Source organism: Gossypium raimondii, chromosome 11, assembly GCF_025698545.1.
Source record: "Gossypium raimondii isolate GPD5lz chromosome 11, ASM2569854v1, whole genome shotgun sequence".
In the NCBI taxonomy this organism is placed as follows: Eukaryota; Viridiplantae; Streptophyta; class Magnoliopsida; order Malvales; family Malvaceae; genus Gossypium; species Gossypium raimondii.
This window is the reverse complement of record NC_068575.1, coordinates 13956374-13978395: the sequence shown is the minus strand read 5'-3', so window position 1 is coordinate 13978395 and position 22022 is coordinate 13956374. Positions and strand designations below refer to the sequence as shown.

Here is a 22022-nt window from a genome sequence, read left to right as displayed (position 1 = left end):
AAAGTTGTGTTGAGTTGAGAGAGTGACTAATTAAACCTATATAATTAAGGTTTCTAATAATTTGTAATTAATTTTGCGTAATGCCAAAAATTTACTATGTCGAAAGCCATACAATAGTGGTGATCACGTAAATGAAATTTCGAATGTGAGTGTCGGTTAAATGTAAAACATTTTTAATTAAATATGACAAAGGAAAGATATCGGGAATTACATGATGTGCTAATAGTAAAATAATTTACGGATGGAATCGTAAGAAAACAAGAATTATAACGACCCACTATTCATCATTATCTAATAATTTGGTTTTGGACCGTAATTTGTCAAATAGAATCGTTAGAAAAAATTTTGTTATACAATCAAGGGGTTACAAAAAGAAAATGAAAATAGTGAGGAGAATTATTAAGAAATTTAAATTGAATAATTAGCAATTATTGTGAAAGGATTAAATTGAGAAAGTAGCAAAATTTTAGGAACGTAAGGAATAATTAAACGGAGCTATTGAAAGCAATTAAACCGAATTTATTATAAGCTTAGTGGGTGCGCTCTTGATTCATGCCATTGACGGCCACTAATTTATCTTGAGAAGAAATCATAACCTTACAAAATTATAATTAAAATTAAATAAAATTAGTTAAGTATATATCAATATGAGATAGCGGGAGAGAGAGTTAGAAACATTCATGTTATCTTCTTCTCTTAGACCCTCCAAAGGAGAAAGAAAGGGAAATTATTCAAGCTCTCTTCACCATTGCCGTATATCAATTGCCATAGTAAGGATGGTTTTTCCTTTAAATTTTTTATGGATGTTTAGTGTAAATTGATAGATAGATGAGACCCATTGATTAGATATGAGTATTATTGAGGTGTTAGCTTAAGATGGTTATTGATTTATGCTCGGAAACATAGAGAGATGAGGTTTGATCATGAATATTAAGTTATTTTAAGCATGAATTCTGTGACTTTAAGTTTATATGTAAGTGGATTGTGTTGAAAACAAAGTTTGGTTAAGTTTTATATATGGCCATGGATGGGTTTAAGGAACCTTAGTGTGAGAATTGAAAGGAACTTTAGATTGTATAGATTTTTTATGAGATTGAAGTCTTTAGAGTGAAATTCTAAGGATTATGAATTGTCAATTTCGGACATGAAATCCTAATTGATAAAAGCTAAGCATTTATGGGTTTTCAACAGGTGTAATGGTCATTACATGACTATCTAATGTTGACTTCAAATTATTAATTCAATGTTTCTATGTGTAGTTTATATTTTGAGTAGAAAAAGAGCTAATCGTAGGACACTCAAGCAAAGGAAAATGTAAAGATTAAAGTGATGTTTATTGGATGAGCTTTCAATTATTTTAGTCATGTTGATAGGTAAGTTCAGTTTGGGACTTATCATACTTGCTTACTTTATGTCAATAGTATAAAAAATTGATACTTAATGAATTTGATAAGCTAAGACTATTAATGGAATGGATTGTAATTAAGGATCATGCTCAATAAACTTTGGTAAACTATGTTAAGCAATATGTTAAATGACCAAGTGATGAATTGCTAAGATTTGAATATCAAACAAAGTGTTATGAACATGTTATGTAAAACATAGTATGATCTTAATATAAGTGACTATGGTAATGTAAATAAACATGGTATGAATCTATATGGTCTAAAGACCTTAGTTGAAAATCTCAACTCATGTGAACAAAGTAATATGTGTTGGAAAAGTCCAGTTCTGAAAATGGTTTGTTGTTATAGTGAAAGTTTAAAAATTTTCAAAACCGAGCCAGTTTGTGATATTTATAGTAATAAACATTCTATTGAAAACTGAAAAATACCTGTGTTTTGTGCAAGACAAATTTGAAACATTCCTGACTTTCAACTGAACGACTTTCTCGACTCTCCTCTTACCCAAATTGCATCGAGTCTGGGATCGAACAATAACAACCAAACACAAAATCAAAAGAAATTTATTACTTTTTAGTAGGAAAGTAATTCTCTCCATAGAAACTAGTAGAAATTTTTATTTCCAGAAAATAAAATTTTGTTCTATGAAATAAATTTCTACTATTTTTTTTGACATAATAACAATATATGAGGCACACCCTAGATAAAAAAACATTAGGGTTACCGTCCCTCACATGTAAAATGAGGGGAAGGGCCTCTTATGTATTGAATCCAATTATATGTGCTTCAAAAACTTTTGACCTAGCACTTTATAATTTAATCTAGCATAAATTTGTTTTTTATTTATAAAATAGATATTATTAATTTAATTAATTTAATTAATTAATTTTCTAATTGAATAATTTTCCCAAACTAATTCTAATTTCGCTCAATGACAACTTTATGTAAAATAATGTACGAGAAAATACATTTAATTTTCATATTCAATGAATTCATAATGACTAATTAATTTACGTCCATTTTCAAACTTCGATTATTTAAATATAATTAATTAAATAAAATTTGGAAACGTTAAATTTACTCTCAAGTCATTTCTATACTCAGTGAGAAAACATATTCATTTGTGAATGTGGCATATTTCTCTAACTTCATCATTTCTATTCATTTAGTTCTACGTGCAATTCATTTTTTGTTTGAACGAGTTAGTGGATGGACCGATTAGACACATGTAATTGGGCTCAAATAATTTATAATTAAGTTCTAGCTTTTTGTCTATTAATTATAACCTTATTTAGTCATGGAGTCATTCTACTATATATAGTATTGTGACTGAACTCTTCTTAATTACATACCATTTTAAAGCTACTTAATCAAGAATTTATATAAAATGTAAAAATAAATTTTATAAAATAAAATTATAATTTTTTTTAAGTTTCACTATCACAAATATAGTACAGTTAGAGGTATAATAAAATTACAAATATAATGTCCAACCAACTACAATGTAGAATATCAAACCAATACAAAAGCACAGTAGACGAAGAATCGAAAAAAAATAGACCAAATCTACACATGGTGGGGCTTGAACCTAGATACTCAAAAACCATCTTAACCAACACACCAAGGTTTCATTGGAGAAATTATATTATATTTTAGGGTAAACTACATCGTTAGTCACCCTAAAGAGGGGTCGTTATTATTTGGTGACCTCAAAAATATTTTTTTGGTTAATTTGGACACCCAAAAAAAATTGATCAAATCAGTCATCCCATTGTTAAATAGTAACGGAAGACTAACAATGCATTGATAGGAAAAAAAATTGGGGTGACAAAAATAGGAATAATTCTTATTTAGAGTGACTGACGAGTAGCTTACCCTAATTTTATAGTGACTAATGTGAAAATGCACCTTTAGTTTTCGTTATCATTCAACGGTGGAGTGATCAAATTAACAAAAAAAAATAGAATGACTAAAATAGGAACGACTCATATTTAGAGGGACTAATAGGGTAGTTTACTTTATTTATTATTACCAAAACTAGTAAGTAATATTAATGTCAGAAAAATACTATAAAATATCTTTTGGGGGTTAATGCACAAATTTACCATTATACTTTAGGTAAAATTTGAAATTTGTCTCTATATTTTAATTTATTTTTAAAATTTGCCCTTATACTTTTGAACTAAAGGTAAATTTACCACTCTACTTTTAACTCTATATTAAAATTTACCAGTTTACTTGATTGAATTTTACTATCCAAAGTTAAGTTTTAAATAACTTGAGGACAATTTAATAAAATATTAATAAATTAATATAATGTTAAATATTAAACTAAACTCTTATTTATATTTCTAAAAAGCCTCTTATTTTATAATAATAATAAAAAATAATTTTCCTCTTTTATATTTTAAGTTTTTCAAGCCTTTCTTTTATTAAATCAAATTAGAAGTTAATTGATTAAATTTTAGTTGTCTTTAAATTATTGATTTTATTATTAACTATTAAAGTAAATTATTTGAATGATATTTTTCATTATATTTTTGTTTTTAAACTATCAAAATCGATATCAAATGTTAAATTTTAGTTAAAATTTAAAGTTGGTGAGAGAATTTAATAAGATTTAAAGTTTAATGACAAAGTTCAATCATATAAATGTTAAGTGATAAAGTTACCTATATTCTTCAAGTATAGATAAATGTCAATTAAAATATACCCTAAAAATGTCAATTAATGTATAGTAACAAGTTTTAGTAAAAAATTAATATTCATTTATAGTACGGTGAAAGATTTAATTATAATTTTTTATCATTATAATATTGAGATTAAAATATTGCAAGAGGTGAAAGAGAATGATATAATTTGAATTGGTATCATCTAAGTGCGTAACTTGCTTGAAGCAAAATTTCTATAATTATTATGTGGAGAAGTGCAGTGGTAGTTGACAAGTTGGTTTATTTTTGCCGATGGCTCAGCGGCAAATATATGTGATTGATTGATATAAGATATAAGGTTTAACCCTGTTTTTGTAAACCTTTTCTCCTTCTCCATTATAAGGTGATTGTTTACTTGTATATATAAAAAATTTCTATAGTTATCTTGATTGAGTTTTAAGTGGACTATTTCCACCATTCGAAAATAAAAATAGAAAACCAGATGTCAAAATCCAACCGACCAACACCTATAGTTCAACAGAAAAAGTTATGAAAGAAAAGACGGAAGCATAACTAAAAAAAAGACGGGAACATGGGATAGCTGAAAAGGATATCGTCTGTTTCAAGATGTACTGGTGTATGCGATGGAAGAGTTAAATTAGCCTGCTGAAGAATGGTTCACAGAGTGATTTGAAAATACATAAATTATAAAACTAAGAGAAAACCAGCCAACATCATAGACTAGTTCAATCGTATTCAACCTATAAATGCCTAGTCCTTCCATGCAAGGCTTCTCATATCTCATCGATCAATAAAGCTTGTAAGCATCTAAACTAGAAAAAGCTACCTTACCTCCATGGAAGGCTTTCATTTCCTCCAAGCCCTTTTCATCTTAACTCTGGCATCCTCTTTGGCCTATGCCTCTGATCCTAGCCCTCTTCAGGACTTTTGTGTAGCCATAAATGACCCCAATGATGCTGGTACGTTCCATCTTCCTTAGCTTTCAGTCTATGGACCTAGAATATTGCTGCTTTCACCTTAATGGAACCCCTTTTCTTATGGATGGTATGATATTACTGACATTTCTTACTTTCATGCAGTGTTTGTAAATGGGAAAGTATGCAAAGACGCAAAGCTTGCCACAGCAGATGACTTCTTCTTTCTGGACTCAATATCGGAAAAATCACATCAAATTCAGTTGGGTCATCTGTCACTCCTGTTAATGTTGCGCAAATCTCAGGACTTAACACTCTCGGATATCTTTGGCTCGAATTGACTATGCAGCTAATGGTGGTCTAAACCTCCTCACACTCACCCTCGTGCCACGGAGATTCTTGTGGTCTTGGAAGGCACGCTCTATGTTGGTTTTGTTACATCCAACCCAGATAATCGTCTAATTGCAGAAGTCTTAAACAAGGGGGACGTTTTTGTGTTCCCAGTTGGTCTCGTTCACTTCCAATTCAATCCAGGAAAGAGTAAAGCTGTTGCTATTGCTGCTTTGAGCAGCCAAGATCCTGGTGTTATTACAATAGCAAATGCAGTGTTTGGATCAGATCCATCTATTAATCCCGATGTTCTTTCCAAGGCCTTTAAATTGGACAAAAGTATGGTGAAAAGTCTCCAATCCAAATTCTGATGATACTGCAATGTTGAATGATTGACATCCCTTGTTAATGCAAACATTCCTTATAGACTCTCTCTACTTATGTAAGCCTGTCTGTTTGAATTATAGCATATGATGAAGTTGCAAGTTGTTCAATGGACAAAAGAAATCTATTCCATTACAGATCTCCAGAATAAATGCAAGACCTTACATTCATTCATACACTAATTATTTGCAGGATTGAAGCCACAAGTATATCTGAATTCACCTAAAAGAATGATTGATGTGATCTAAAGAATCAGAGTAAGCAAGTTGAAGTCCGAAACGGGTTACTCGGTTCAAAGATGTGCCAAAAAGAAAATAAAAGCTACAATTCCTCAAACTGGTGCAGGTACCAGAAGAATAAATTCTAACAAAAGAAATGAAGTTGACATATAATGATTGATGAGCACTCAACCGTTGATGGTAAGAACCAAATCTAGATGAGCTTGTAATAGCAGTTCTTTCCAGATAGAAGAATTTTATAGCCTTTTCCGCAAGGGCACTTGAAATGAAGGTCCAAACATTCCCCAATTTTCTCCACTCTCACAGCTTCTTCACAATCTGGCTCACCATTATCCTATAACAACAAGCTCCACATATTAATACCAAGAATCAAAGATCCTTTTAGTTCCACCATTTTCTTGGAAATCAAACACCAACCAATAAGCAAAGACCCCACAGAAATTAGAAAAGCAAACCTTGATTGCCTCAGTGGTGCACAGTACATCTTCAACTTCGCATAGCCTCACCCCACCAATTGCTCATTTCTTTCATCCGCTCCTTCATTCTCTTCAATCTCTGCCATTCGCATGTATAATAAATCAGTCATGGATCAAGAAAATAACAAAAGCAGTTTGAAATGAAAGAGAAAACCAACCTTGGCACTGGGACTCTCTTCCTTGATCAATTCCACCCCCATCTCGTAGGAGCTTGAAGACCTTGACAAGGACTTGGCAGGAGAAAAAATGGGATCAGATATAGACCTGCTTAAGACAGGGGCTCTTGGAGGCAATGAAGAAGAAGCACTTCCTTTTGACAGTGGGGTATCTTCTAAGGTCTTTGCAGTGTCCGAAAGGTTAGGTTTTGTAGGTGTATAAGGGTCAGAAGTAGAGCGTTGAAGCAGTGGAAGAGGGATCTTGGAGAAGCCAGAAAGGGAGTACTGATTCTCGAGCAAAGGCTTTTTGGACTTGTGTTCAGCGATTGATTCAGGAGAAGGACGTTTCATTGGGTTGGAAGCGGTGACATTGCAGGCACAGGTTGTGCACGAATGGCGGTTTTGCTGGTTGTTCTTGAAGTTATCAAGGTGGAGGAGGGATAGGTTGATGGGTTCTTGGAGTTTAAGGTCATCTTCTTCCTGGTTTGGAATTTCAAAGCCTGGTTCTTGGGTCATTTCACCCATTGCTTCTGCCTTTGTTGATTCTTCAAAGCTTTCAATCTTTATTAATTTGAGAAACACTGTTTCGTGTTTGAAACGCATGGGAGAGGCAGTGAAGCTATTGAAGGTTTATATAAAACTTTTGATGGGGCTGTACGGATGACTCTTGAATCTTGATTTGTGTGACAGTAATTGTACAAGTACATTCCATATCATATGATCGTAATAACATGCAGAAAGGTTTTGTTAAGCCAAAATACATAAGCAAAACCTCTTTATTTTTATTTTATATTTCAATCCACGAAATACCAAAATTCAAAGCAACAAATGAAACGTTATCCAGACAAGACTTCTATAATTATTATGTGGAGAAGTGCAGTGGTAGTTGACAAGTTGGTTTATTTTTGCCGATGGCTCAGCGGCAAATATATGTGATTGATTGATATAAGATATAAGGTTTAACCCTGTTTTGTAAACCTTTTCTCCTTCTCCATTATAAGGTGATTGTTTACTTGTATATATAAAAATTTCTATAGTTATCTTGATTGAGTTTTAAGTGGACTATTTCCACCATTCGAAAATAAAAATAGAAAACCAGATGTCAAAATCCAACCGACCAACACCTATAGTTCAACAGAAAAAGTTATGAAAGAAAAGACGGAAGCATAACTAAAAAAAAGACGGGAACATGGGATAGCTGAAAAGGATATCGTCTGTTTCAAGATGTACTGGTGTATGCGATGGAAGAGTTAAATTAGCCTGCTGAAGAATGGTTCACAGAGTGATTTGAAAATACATAAATTATAAAACTAAGAGAAAACCAGCCAACATCATAGACTAGTTCAATCGTATTCAACCTATAAATGCCTAGTCCTTCCATGCAAGGCTTCTCATATCTCATCGATCAATAAAGCTTGTAAGCATCTAAACTAGAAAAAGCTACCTTACCTCCATGGAAGGCTTTCATTTCCTCCAAGCCCTTTTCATCTTAACTCTGGCATCCTCTTTGGCCTATGCCTCTGATCCTAGCCCTCTTCAGGACTTTTGTGTAGCCATAAATGACCCCAATGATGCTGGTACGTTCCATCTTCCTTAGCTTTCAGTCTATGGACCTAGAATATTGCTGCTTTCTACCTTAATGGAACCCCTTTTCTTATGGATGGTATGATATTACTGACATTTCTTACTTTCATGCAGTGTTTGTAAATGGGAAAGTATGCAAAGACGCAAAGCTTGCCACAGCAGATGACTTCTTCTTTTCTGGACTCAATATCGGAAAAATCACATCAAATTCAGTTGGGTCATCTGTCACTCCTGTTAATGTTGCGCAAATCTCAGGACTTAACACTCTCGGGATATCTTTGGCTCGAATTGACTATGCAGCTAATGGTGGTCTAAACCCTCCTCACACTCACCCTCGTGCCACGGAGATTCTTGTGGTCTTGGAAGGCACGCTCTATGTTGGTTTTGTTACATCCAACCCAGATAATCGTCTAATTGCAGAAGTCTTAAACAAGGGGGACGTTTTTGTGTTCCCAGTTGGTCTCGTTCACTTCCAATTCAATCCAGGAAAGAGTAAAGCTGTTGCTATTGCTGCTTTGAGCAGCCAAGATCCTGGTGTTATTACAATAGCAAATGCAGTGTTTGGATCAGATCCATCTATTAATCCCGATGTTCTTTCCAAGGCCTTTAAATTGGACAAAAGTATGGTGAAAAGTCTCCAATCCAAATTCTGATGATACTGCAATGTTGAATGATTGACATCCCTTGTTAATGCAAACATTCCTTATAGACTCTCTCTACTTATGTAAGCCTGTCTGTTTGAATTATAGCATATGATGAAGTTGCAAGTTGTTCAATGGACAAAAGAAATCTATTCCATTACAGATCTCCAGAATAAATGCAAGACCTTACATTCATTCATACACTAATTATTTGCAGGATTGAAGCCACAAGTATATCTGAATTCACCTAAAAGAATGATTGATGTGATCTAAAGAATCAGAGTAAGCAAGTTGAAGTCCGAAACGGGTTACTCGGTTCAAAGATGTGCCAAAAGAAAATAAAAGCTACAATTCCTCAAACTGGTGCAGGTACCAGAAGAATAAATTCTAACAAAAGAAATGAAGTTGACATATAATGATTGATGAGCACTCAACCGTTGATGGTAAGAACCAAATCTAGATGAGCTTGTAATAGCAGTTCTTTCCAGATAGAAGAATTTTATAGCCTTTTCCGCAAGGGCACTTGAAATGAAGGTCCAAACATTCCCCAATTTTCTCCACTCTCACAGCTTCTTCACAATCTGGCTCACCATTATCCTATAACAACAAGCTCCACATATTAATACCAAGAATCAAAGATCCTTTTAGTTCCACCATTTTCTTGGAAATCAAACACCAACCAATAAGCAAAGACCCCACAGAAATTAGAAAAGCAAACCTTGATTGCCTCAGTGGTGCACAGTACATCTTCAACTTCTCGCATAGCCTCACCCCACCAATTGCTCATTTCTTTCATCCGCTCCTTCATTCTCTTCAATCTCTGCCATTCGCATGTATAATAAATCAGTCATGGATCAAGAAAATAACAAAAGCAGTTTGAAATGAAAGAGAAAACCAACCTTGGCACTGGGACTCTCTTCCTTGATCAATTCCACCCCCATCTCGTAGGAGCTTGAAGACCTTGACAAGGACTTGGCAGGAGAAAAAATGGGATCAGATATAGACCTGCTTAAGACAGGGGCTCTTGGAGGCAATGAAGAAGAAGCACTTCCTTTTGACAGTGGGGTATCTTCTAAGGTCTTTGCAGTGTCCGAAAGGTTAGGTTTTGTAGGTGTATAAGGGTCAGAAGTAGAGCGTTGAAGCAGTGGAAGAGGGATCTTGGAGAAGCCAGAAAGGGAGTACTGATTCTCGAGCAAAGGCTTTTTGGACTTGTGTTCAGCGATTGATTCAGGAGAAGGACGTTTCATTGGGTTGGAAGCGGTGACATTGCAGGCACAGGTTGTGCACGAATGGCGGTTTTGCTGGTTGTTCTTGAAGTTATCAAGGTGGAGGAGGGATAGGTTGATGGGTTCTTGGAGTTTAAGGTCATCTTCTTCCTGGTTTGGAATTTCAAAGCCTGGTTCTTGGGTCATTTCACCCATTGCTTCTGCCTTTGTTGATTCTTCAAAGCTTTCAATCTTTATTAATTTGAGAAACACTGTTTCGTGTTTGAAACGCATGGGGGAGAGGCAGTGAAGCTATTGAAGGTTTATATAAAAACTTTTGATGGGGCTGTACGGATGACTCTTGAATCTTGATTTGTGTGACAGTAATTGTACAAGTACATTCCATATCATATGATCGTAATAACATGCAGAAAGGTTTTGTTAAGCCAAAATACATAAGCAAAACCTCTTTATTTTTTATTTTTATATTTCAATCCACGAAATACCAAAATTCAAAGCAACAAATGAAACGTTATCCAGACAAGACGATTATCAATTAGACAAGTTTTTGGTTATCCCACCATAATTGGATCGAATTTGGTTAACGATATTATTATCCATCTGGAAGGCCTTGGCAAGAACATCAGAATAGATGGCAGGGTCTGAACCAAACAGTACACTTGGAATGGTAATAGTCCCTGGGTTTTGGCTACTGAAAGCAGAAAAGGCAACAACATGAGTCTGCCCTATGTTCTGCTGGATGTGAATCAAACCGATTGGGAAAACAAAAGCATCTCCAGGGTTTAAGACTTTGGTGAAGAGATGGTTATCCGGGTTCGATGTAGTGAAGCCAAAGCGGAGTGTGCCCTCCAAAACGACTAGGATTTCGTTGGCACGAGTGTGAGCGTGAGGAGGGCTTAGTCACCCATAAGATGAATAGTCAACTCAAGTTATAGAAATGCCAAGAGTGTTAAGTCCTGGTATTTGTTCATCATTGGCTGGAGTGACCACTGATCTTACTCGGTTTGATGTATTTCCTCGAATGTTGAGCCCTGAAAGGAAGAAGTCTTCTAGGGTTGCAAGCTTTGGGTCTTTGCAGAACTTGCCATTAACAAAAACTGCATCAATGGAAAGAAAAGAAAATTACTTCACTACTTTCACACTTACCAAATGTTGGATTTTTTTATGAAGGAGGGGTTGAAATAGAAGCAAAATGATGAAAAATGGAGAGGTTAATTTTTGGTGAACTGTTTTATTAAAAAACTGATACTTAGTTTACATGAAAAAATATGCTTAAATAAGCTGAAAATAATTATAAAATATTACAACTTGACTTTAATCTAGTGACTAGATTCATATAACTCTCTTTTTCATTGGTTGGTTTTTGTCTAATCACAAGCCAATATGTCTAATCAAAATTATCATTGCTTCAGTGCAAGTTGGTAAGTTGGCAACTTGTAGAGTGAAAAGCTTCTAGGTAAGCTCTCAAGTTTGGTAAGCTCGCAGTCTTGGTGAGCTCGCACAATTTGGTGAGCTCATAGTTCTTGGTGAGCTCGTCTAGTGAGCTCGCAGTTCGCATGGATGGTCATTTCACAACACTCCTCCTTAACCTCCATGCTTTAAACTCCAATATCATAATGTAGCTTTTCAAACCTCATTTTCCCAAGAGGTTTTGTTAAGATGTCAGATAATTGACCTTGTAAACTACAGTGAACTAGTGTGACTTCCTTGGCTTGCTCCACTTCTCTCACAAAGTGATACTTGATTTTGAAATGTTTTGTTCTACCATTGAACACTGGATTTTTTGTAATTGCGACAGCAGATTGATTATCACACTTAACCTATGTTGCTTCTTCTTGCTTCAAATTTAAATCATTCAGCAATTTCCTCAACCAAATGGCTTGATTTATAGTAGCTGCAGCTGCACTATACTCAGCTTCTATAGTTGACTGTACCACTAGTTCTTGCTTCTTCGAGCTCTAACATAACATACTTGATCCTAAAGTAAAGAAATAACTTAAGGTACTCTTCATGTCTTCAGTGGATCCAGTCCAATCACTATATGAATACCCAAGTAGCTTGACCTTTTCAGTCATAAATTTCACTCCATGATCAAAAGTTCCTCTTATGTATCGTAAAACTCTTTTTGCTGCTTTGTAGTGGTTCACATTAAAACAATTCTTGAACCTTGACTACAAGCTTACAACAAACATGATGTCAGGTCTGAATGTTGTCAAGTAAAGCAGACATCCTACCAAGCTTCTGTAGCATAACTTTTCGACATCTTCATTGCTAGTGAGCTTTTCACCTTGAGCAATAGGGGTGCTCACAGGTTTACACTTCTCCATGCTATATCTTCACAGGATTTTTATTGCAAACCCCTTCTGGTTTATAAAGATTGCATTGTGAGTTTGGTTCATCTCTAGACCAAGGAAGTATGTCATTTCACCTAGGCCTACCATTTCAAACTTGTCTTGCATCTGATCCTTGAATACAATCATTAGTTTGTTGTTGCTGCCAATCATAAGTAAATAATTAACATATAATGCAATAATAAGGAGTATTTCATTAACATTTTTCTTCACATATAAAGTGGGCTCGCTGATGCTTCTTTCAAAACCCATTTCTATCAGGTGATTGTCAATTCTTTTATACCACGCACTTGGTGCTTGCTTCAAACTATACAACACTTTGTGCAGTCTATACACCTTGGCCTCGCACCCAAGAACTGTGAACCCTTGCGGTTGTTCGACATAAATCTCTTCCTTCAAATAACCATTTAGGAAGGTTGACTTGACATCCACCTGATGTATTCTCTAACCTTTTTGAGCAGCAAGAGTCAAAAACAGCCTTATGGTGTCTAACCTAGCAATAGGGGCAAAGGTTTCAGTGAAGTCCACTCCATATTGCTGGTTAAACCCCTTCATAACCAACCTTACTTTATATCTGTTGACTGATCCATTAGTATTGATCTTGGTTCTAAACACCCATTTAACACCAATTACTTTCTTATGAACTGGTCTATCCACAAAGTCTCATGTTTCATTTTTGTTAATCATGGTGATCTCATCTTTCATAATTGTTCGCCTTTTAGCTTCTTCAAAAGTGATTGGTTCTTGCCTTTCCAGGTTACACTATTGATAGATTTCAGTGATGTCCTCGCACGGGTTGTTCATCAACTACATCATTTTCAGTTTTATTTACAGTGTTTCGTAGATCTGGTCTTGGACTCCCTTGTTCACACATCTCTTCAACTGTTGCAATCCAATTCCATATTTTTGTTTCATCGAACTTCACATCTCTGCTTATGATCACCTTTTTGGTGAAAGGATTATAGATTCTGCATCCTTTCTTAACACATGAATATTGATAACTCTTGAAAAGAGTTATATTTAAGGCCTCTAAATAGAATTAATTGGTTGTAATTAAGTGAATACATTTTCAATTTTAGGATATTTTTAGAACATTACATAACAAAGCTTGGGTTGTGATATAATGGTCATTATATTATTTGGGGAGAAGCAAGAAGATGAAGAGGGAAAAATAAAGGAAGTGATATATTGCCGTGGGAAATGGTGAAATTGATTGCCAACAAATTTGCTATGGTAATTTCGAGAATATGACTCAGTACTTTATCCACGTCATTCTCAGCCAGCTGTGCGTGTATTAGAAAATCCAACCTGAAAAGAGGAATGAAAAAAGTGTGCTGAGGTGGGACGGATCTACCTAATAAAAGAAGGAGAGAGAAGAAGAAAAGAAAAGAGGTTGAGAATTTGTGTGAGAAAGAGACTAGTGACAACAATCCTCTCTCTGCACAGAGAAAAACTCCATTAGAGAATTTCAGAGAAAGAAAGGATAGAAACTACAGAGAGCAGAATACAGGCGTGAAAAAGGGGAAAAGACATCTATCCTGGATTCACGTACGATTAGAAGATAAAAGAGAAGCCGGAGTGTGGCGAGAAATCTTGCAGTTCTCCCTTCAGTTTTCCTGACTTCTGTGATTCAAACTTCTTTAATGTTGATGAATGATTTAAATTTGGTGTTTACTTTTCCACCCATGAACTAAATCTTTTTTGGGTTGGAGTTATTTGGGTGGATGTTTATCATCTCTAATGCTCATGATTTGAAATTGTATATATCACTACTTCATTTGATTTATGCCTATTTTAAATACATGTATGCAAGCTCTAAATATAGCTGATTGTATGTTGTGTTCATAAATGTATTTTTAATTCTGAAAAGGCTAAATATACTGGATCTAGAATCATTTGATTCAAGCGAATATTTGATAGGATATTCGTAGTACTCTAGATATAGATGTTCCGAGTTGTGCAGAGATGAACATTCATTGTAGTTATTAATCTAGAGTTCTGTAGACATACAGTAACTTAAATTTTTAGCTTAAAATCTAACTATGGAAAGAGGCAGGTTACAATAGTAACTCCCCGAGTAGTTGATTAGACAATATTTGGCCATGATATTATTTTGATATGAGCATTTCACCTAAATAATTCCAGCCCTATTCATTCAATAACAGAATTACTCTTGCTTTTCTCTGTAATTTGCCACTACATTTTATTTGCCATATCAATCCTCTGTTTTTAGCATTAAATTATGTTAGTTCATTATACCAACATCTTATTCAATTTAAAAATATTTCTTTCTATTTAGTATAGTTAACAATATTATAATAACTTAACCAATCTCTTACAAATTTTCGATCCCTATTGAGATGATACTTACTTATCACTTTATTACTTGAATGACGTGTACACTTGTACAATTGTATTGGTTATTTACACGCAATAAATATCCAACAAATATCCCTGGCTGTGATCTATTGTCCAGCTTACTTCTTTTCTCTTCTGGAACGTGAACAAAACATGTGCAACCAAATACTTTTAAATGTGACACAGAAGGTTTAAAACCATACCAGGCTTCAAATAGTGTCTTCCCTTCAACTGCTTCAGTAGGTAGTTTGTTCAGCAGGTAAACAGTAGTGTTTACTTCCTCTGCCTAAAAATCATTTGACAATTTACCTTCAAACAACGAGCCATGTTCATCACAGTTCTATTTTTTCTTTCACTTACACCATTCTGTTGTAGAGTGTACACATTGCATAGTTGATGATGGACACCAGCTTCTTCGCAGAATTTTTCAAACCTTTCTGAGGTGTATTCTACCCCATTGTCTGATCTTATCATTTTGAGCTTGCAGTTACTTTGTTTTTCAACCATGGATTTAAACTTGAAGAAGATTTCAGCCACCTCAGACTTGTTCTTCATGAAGTACATCTAATAGAACCTTGTACTGCCATCTATGAACAGCATAAAGTACCTACTTCCATTTAGCAAACTTGTTTTCAGTGGCTTGCGATGTTGTGTTTGCAAGAAATGGAGACCTCGCCTGTTTTCCAAGCTGACACACCTTGCATACATCTTCATGTTCAGCTGTATTTGATAAATTTTCAACCAGGTTATTCTTGGGCATTAGACTTAAGGATTTGTAATCAACATGTCTCATTCTTTTATTCCACAGTTTTGTTTCATCCAGCGAGCTAGTATATGCTACTAAAGTTGCTAAGTTCTAGTTGACAGTAAAACTTCTGTCTGTTATTTTTATTGATATCAGCTCGCATCCACTTGGATCAAGAATTATACATTTGTTTTCTTTGAATACCACAAATTAATTTTTCTCGAGTAGTTGTCCTACAGTTAGCAGGTTTTGATCTATGTCAGGAATTAAAAATACATCTGTGACAAGTTTAGTACCTGATAGAGTTTTGATTAAAACATCTCCCTTTCCAACTGCTTCAATATACTGGCCATTTTCAAATTTCACCTTGGAATGAAACATTTTTTCAACATTCTTGAAGATACTCGCATTTGCTGTTATATGACTCGCACACCCACTATCTACGAGCTAATTCTTTCTTACTCTGTTGGAGAGTTCACATGGTGTTGTGAGCTGGGCTTCGTAGGAAACTGTGAACATCAGTTCTTCTACTTCTGTTATTTGTGCCTCAACACCTTGTTGTTATGTATGTCCTTTGTTTTTTCATGTTTTTTCTACGTGGCCAAACTACTTGTAATTTTTCCATTGAGCGTTAGGCCTAAACCAACAGAACTTCACATGATGCTCTAACTTTTTACAGTGTGAGCACCATGGATATTTTTTCTTTCCACCTTCCTTCTTTGACTTTTCCTTCTTATCTGACCATTTCTTCTTTTCTTTCTGACTTAAAAAGCTCGCAGCATCTCTATTTCTGGCTTGAAAAGTTCCTTCAGCATGTCCTTCTTTTCTACTTGCCCTTCTCTATTCTAGAGCATATAGAGCATTGATTAGCTCTAAGGGCGATATGGTTGATAGATCCCTTGAATCTTCTAGTAAGGATATCTTTTCTTCGTATCTCCCAGGAAGTGTCGTAATCACCTTCTCAACTACTCGACTATCAAAGAATTGATCACCTAGCAGTCTTATCTGGTTCACCACTTCCATGATTCTGTCTAAATATTACTTCACAGTCTCAGCTTCTTTCATCTTTAGGTTTTTGAAATCTTGTCTGAGATTGATCATCTATTGCAGCCTTGTCTTCTATGATCCCTAGAACTCCTCCTTACACTTATCCTAAGCTTGTTTGGGAGTTTCACATGCCATGATTCTTGTAAAGATCATGTTTGAAACACCATTTTGTAGGCATGACATTGCCTTGTGTTTTTTTGCACATTCCTCACTGTGTTGTTTTATTTGAGCAACTATGGGATTTGGCCTCAACATTGATGGTTTTATTTTAAAATTTACAACTTCCCAAAGATCAAAGGCTTGCAGATAGGTTTTCATTTTTACTACCCAGATGTGGTAGTTTTCACCTATAAAAACAGGGGGTGGTGGTGTTGTAAAGTTTGCTGAAGACATTTTTTTATAAAAACAGGCCTAAAAAATAAATGGCTCTCGATACCAATTGTTGGATTTTTTATGAAGGGGAGGTTGAAATAGAAGCAAAAAGATGAAAAATGGAGAAGTTAATTTTTGGTGAACTGTTTCAATAAAAAATTGATACATAGTTTACATGAAAAAAATATGCTTAAATAAGCTGAAAATAATAATAAAATATGACAACTTGACTTTAATCTAGTGACTAGATTCATATAACTTTCTTTTTCATTGGCTAGTTTCTGTCTAATCACTTGCCAATATGTCTAATCAAAATTATCATCGCTTTAGTGCAAATTAGAAGTCCTAAAAGACTTTTTTGATGCCCCAAGATGTAGCATCTCTCCTTCTTATTAATTTGGAGAGGACAAGACTACTGTATACCCCACTTTCGATCAAAATTTGAACTGCCCATTCCTGGGTTTTCAATTCAGAACCCCTTTGGTCTCAAGGTGCCCTTTGCGGGTTTTCACCTTAGCCTCTCCTTTTTCTTTTTTCGTTCTTCTTTTCTCTTATTTTTTCTGTTCATTTTTTTTTCAAGTGAAGTATTTATTACTTGAATCAGAATTCTCAAGATTAGGCAGGTTCTTGCCATCCATCTTGGTCAATATCGACACTTTTTCAGATAAGGCCTTCCACATAAGGTTCTTTCCTGTTTGACATCTAATTTCTTCTGAAGTCCTTTTGTATAGGAAGGATCTTCTTCGATATTAGGTCCCCCTCATGAAATTCTCTGGGGTGAACCTTTTTTGGTGAGCTCGCATCATTCGCTTTTGGTACATTTGGCCATGACGGATAGCTTTCAACATTTTCTCTTCAATCAAATTTAACTGATCATATCGGGCCTAGATCCATTCTGCTTCATCCAACTTCAACTCTGACAAGACTCGAATGGAAGCAATATCAACTTCGATGGGTAAAACTACCTCTATACCAATGAGAAATGAGTTTCCCCGGTAGAGGGTTTTTTTTATTTTTTGTTTTTTATTTTCTTTTTTTTGTGTTTTTTGTATTTTTTTACTGTACTGTTCATTTTGGGGTGACATGGTGTTAATCTTAAACAGACTACGAACTTTTGATATTGTGCTGTTGTTCAAATTTAGTGCATTGTCAGATATGATCCTTTTTGGGCATTCCATTCAGACTTATGATTTCTCTTTTTCAAGAATTTGCTGACTGTCAGCTTTGTGATATTGGCATATGAAGCAGCTTCCATGCCCCACATAGAGAAGAGTCATGGAAAAGTCATAACATGAAGAGATAAATGAGGTACATAAATCTTGTCTCCATAAATTTGGCACTTATGGCTTTTCTTGGTATAACTAATGCAATCCCTTTCCATGGTGGACCAGCAGTACCCAAATCTCATGATTTACTTGGTCATTGCAAAATCATTAGCATGTGTTCCTCAGACACCCTTATGAACCTCTTCCAAGATTTTCTTAGCCTCAACAACATCCACACGTCTTAGTAGTTTAGGCATATCTTGATCATGCGAAAACATCTTTGAATTGTTGGAGTAACTCAATGACGTCTCATTTTATCTCTGCGGTGATACAGACTCCGATCTTCACCTCTTTCTCTTTTCCTAAGCTCATAATTTCCACTGATTTTTTTGGTAAGGTAGGATCTGTTTCTCGACTTGTTCTACCATCAATAAAAAATTAGGGGATAAACTACAATCTTGGTTGTCTTTAAAGTCTTGAGGTTCTTCTGGACACATATCTTGCTCAAAAGGAGGTTTTGAGTTAATAGCAGTGTCGCTCATATCATTGATACTTGAAGACCTGTTATAGGGACGAAAATAGATCGAAAGAATAAAAGAATCTAAGAATATTTATCTGTATAGTATGATTATGAATGAAATGGAAATAATAAAATAATATTTGCTCGAAGTGAGAAAAAAAGATGCATTTTATTAACATAAAGATGTTGGGCATAAGCCTATCTCACATAAGGATTCTTATTGCTCCCAGGCTTAGAGCAATAAGTGCGTTTTGGACATTACTCTGAATTGGGTCTAAAAAGTTCAGGGATCTCTTCCACAGTCCCATTGTTCAAAACGCTCTCAGGTGTAAGGGCGATTACATGATAAATTCTCCTTCCCGGATCTCTCTTTGGATATGGCGTCAACATTCAGACTCCCCCAATATTCTTTTCGGGCCTTTGACCTCTTAAAAGAATTCCAACTCTTTATCATCCATTAGGCTTTGCACCAATGCTTTGAATTCAGCGCACTCTTGGACTTCATGGCCTTCTTCAGCGTGGAACTCACAGTAACTCCTCATCCCTTTTGGTCTCTTCCCTAAATCTTGAATGATTAATCCCATGTCTATCATTTGTTTCAAAACCCATTTCAATGGGGTTTTTACTTCTGCAAATTAGTTTTGGTTCTCTTTCCTCTATTCTCAAGTATCGCGTTTACCCTTGGGTCTGGATGACTGGGTAACGGATTTCCTGCCACATTAGGTCCTGATGGATTGTCAAACTTCACGATGCTCATCTTGATGAACCTTTCAACTAACTTTTTAAATGTAGTGCAGTTTTCAATTGAGTGCCCTGTTATTCCTGCGTGATATTCACATTGGGCATTCGCATCATACCATTTTAGGAACAGAGGTTGCATGGAATCTGAGTAGAACGGAGCTACTACACACGCATCAAACAGACTCTGATATAACTCTGTATACGTCATAGGGATGGGTGTGAACTGGAGCCCTTTTATGTTTGGCCTCGAGTTGGATTCTTGCTTTGAGGGGCTTTGATAGTTAGCAGCTATCGTCCTTGGCTGGCCTACAGTGGCCAATTTTGAATACCCTTTATTATACAAGCTCAGGTTGCTCACTTCATTTTCTTTGATCTTTGGGGTTGATCTTTTGACAACTTCCCCTACTTCTATCTCCCACTTCTTATGGCGTTTTCAATCATCTCGGTAGACATTACCATAACTGAGAAGCTTATGGTAGCTATTCCCAACATGTAGTTATTGAATGGGGCTTTCAGAGTATTGATGAAAGGTATCGTGGTTTCTTTCTCCAGAAGAGGTGGCTGAACTTATGTTGTTACCTTTCTCCATCTTTGGGCATATTGCCTGAAGCTTTCACTTTGATTCTTCTCCATGTTCTGCAATGTGATTCTATCGGGTGTCATGTTTGTTACATAGTTGTAATGCTTTACGAAAGCCTGTGCCAAGTCCTTCCATGAGTGGATTTTGGCATGGCTTAGTTGGTTGTACCATTTGGCGGCCGAACCAATCAAACTATCTTAGAAGCAATGAATTAACAGTTGATCGTTATCAATGTATCCTGTCATTCTTCGGCAAAACATCGTGATGTGAGCTTCGGGACAACTGGTCCCATTATACTTGGTGGGAGTATTAGATCTGGGACCAAATTTAGATCCTTGGTGTCAACCCCGCAATGGTAATCAGCCTTTTCCATGGCCCTGAGTTTTTCCTCCAACCACTTGTATCGATCTTCGAGTTGTTTTGGTAGTTCCATCTTTACTTTTTCTATTTCTGTCATTTCGTATAGGTCAGGAACTACGGGATTGTCTAGATTGTCCCCTGGATTGGAACCTGAGCCTGTCGGGTAGTTCATTGGTGCCGAGGTACCGGCTTGATATCGTTGGGGTCCGTTAGTAGTAGGCACCCTTTGTACATGCATGTCGTGTTGGGCCTGGACGCTTATTAGGGTAAAACCTGGGGGATAGGCAGAGTCTTCATTATCATCACCAGAATTGACTACGGGGCTCTTCCCTTTATCATTCCCTCTAGCCAATAGTGCACTAACTGGCTCATGAAACTCCTTTGGGATTCTTTCATGTCTTGTTGAATTTTATCCAGTTGTTCCTACATCTAATCATGCATCTCTTTTTGCAATTGTTCTAATCTTTCTAATCTCTGATCCATTGCTTTCGTCTTAAGACGGGTACTGTAGCGATGTTCAATTGGTTGACTCTTGTTGGTTTCCAGGTTAACTAAAATAATTTTACTATTAGGTTCCTTTTGTGAAAATCTAATGCATATGATGCAATGTAATGCAAATGCATGGAATGAATGCAAAAAGAAAGAGAGGCATCGATTCTGAATTCAATTCTATTAGAACAACTTTTCTAAAAAAAATTTATTTACATAAAACATATTACATATACGGCTTTGCCCACATATTCCAGGCGAAGACATCGATCTTTTTCTTCATATACAGATGCTAGGATCAAATCTTGTGAATTTTCCAAAATCTATCTCTACTATCTCCTTTTTGTTTGATCCGAGCCACGACCCATTGATCACCCCGCGATGCTCTTTAGTTTCGTTGAGACGTGACAACTCTCGAATAATCTTTGTCGGTTTGAATCCTTAGGCAGCGAAGCATAGTCGTATATTCCTCCACAAACTTTCAGCCTTCTCTTGTTGTGTTTAATCAGACCATATTCGGGTAGTCGCATTATATTCCATTTTATTAGGAAATTCGTTTTCCATGACAAACTTTTCTGTTTAGCAATCAAATTTGAATCAACACCTCTTTTCTATGATGAGAATGCAAAGCAATTATAACCAAAATAAAAGAAAATAGGTTAGTACAAAACAAAAGCAAGCAAGAAATAAATAAATAAAGCACTTATTCGGGTGACCACTAGGGGTTTGACGTGGTTCTACCTAGGGTAGGCTCCTAGGGCTTACTATATGCAGTTCGGTTCTAAAGTAAAGGTACTTGAACCAGCAGATTCCTTGATCCTCACCCATTATAGGCTCATATGGACTGAGTTCAGTTCAGGGGAATACATTTCCCTATGGCTGCACGGAGATGAAAATCTCACGAAGACATAGGTATGGATGTATCCCGAAAGTGATCCACTATCCCGCACGGAGGTGAAAACCTCACGAAGGAATAGCTTCTCACTTCCACTTAAAAGAGTATAATAGAATGGTTATGCAAATGCAATATGCAAAAATATGTCGAGAGACTTGAACAAATAAAGCAAAATAGCAAAATGACGCAAACTATAAAAATGAAATACAACGAAAGGATCGTAAATTTAAACCAATCTATCAACTCATGGCTTGATTCTCTTATTTTAATTCCCC

At 35.6% G+C, this 22022-nt stretch overlaps 3 protein-coding genes and 2 pseudogenes across 3 annotated transcripts; 2 read left to right on the top strand and 3 right to left on the bottom strand.

Moving 5' to 3' along the window:
* The first annotated feature begins 4910 nt into the window (after positions 1–4910).
* Positions 4911–5929, top strand: LOC105804555 (germin-like protein subfamily 1 member 11; annotated as a pseudogene).
* A 32-nt stretch (positions 5930–5961) lies between these two features.
* Positions 5962–7135, bottom strand: LOC105804554 (hypothetical protein). Its single transcript, XM_012637224.2, is given in 4 exon segments — positions 5962–6276; positions 6398–6435; positions 6437–6497; positions 6577–7135. Coding segments are annotated over 4 exon segments (762 nt in total). The 5' UTR covers positions 7099–7135; the 3' UTR covers positions 5962–6135.
* A 766-nt stretch (positions 7136–7901) lies between these two features.
* Positions 7902–9126, top strand: LOC128034655 (germin-like protein subfamily 1 member 11). The gene is made up of 2 exons (XM_052623385.1): positions 7902–8150; positions 8272–9126. The coding sequence occupies exons 1-2, from the start codon at positions 8027–8029 to the stop codon at positions 8808–8810; spliced, it is 663 nt and encodes a 220-aa protein (XP_052479345.1). The 5' UTR covers positions 7902–8026; the 3' UTR covers positions 8811–9126.
* Positions 9127–9134: 8 nt separating this feature from the next.
* LOC128034654 (uncharacterized) lies at positions 9135–10256 on the bottom strand. Its single transcript, XM_052623384.1, has 3 exons — positions 9698–10256; positions 9517–9618; positions 9135–9395 (listed from the first exon to the last, which is right to left on the bottom strand). The coding sequence occupies exons 1-3, from the start codon at positions 10217–10219 to the stop codon at positions 9255–9257; spliced, it is 765 nt and encodes a 254-aa protein (XP_052479344.1). The 5' UTR covers positions 10220–10256; the 3' UTR covers positions 9135–9254.
* A 173-nt stretch (positions 10257–10429) lies between these two features.
* On the bottom strand, positions 10430–15297 carry LOC105801213 (germin-like protein subfamily 1 member 19; annotated as a pseudogene).
* Positions 15298–22022: the final 6725 nt, after the last annotated feature.

Excerpts from the sequence above, each read along its gene's own strand:
- LOC128034655 (XM_052623385.1), top strand. The coding sequence starts at position 8,027 with ATGGAAGGCTTTCATTTCCTCCAAGCCCTTTTCATCTTAACTCTGGCA. Across the intron at positions 8,151-8,271 it reads AAATGACCCCAATGATGCTG|TGTTTGTAAATGGGAAAGTA; the intron begins GTACGTTCCATC and ends ACTTTCATGCAG.
- LOC128034654 (XM_052623384.1), bottom strand. The coding sequence starts at position 10,219 with ATGGGTGAAATGACCCAAGAACCAGGCTTTGAAATTCCAAACCAGGAA. Across the intron at positions 9,619-9,697 it reads AAGAGAGTCCCAGTGCCAAG|AGATTGAAGAGAATGAAGGA; the intron begins GTTGGTTTTCTC and ends TGCGAATGGCAG. Across the intron at positions 9,396-9,516 it reads GCACCACTGAGGCAATCAAG|GATAATGGTGAGCCAGATTG; the intron begins GTTTGCTTTTCT and ends TTGTTGTTATAG.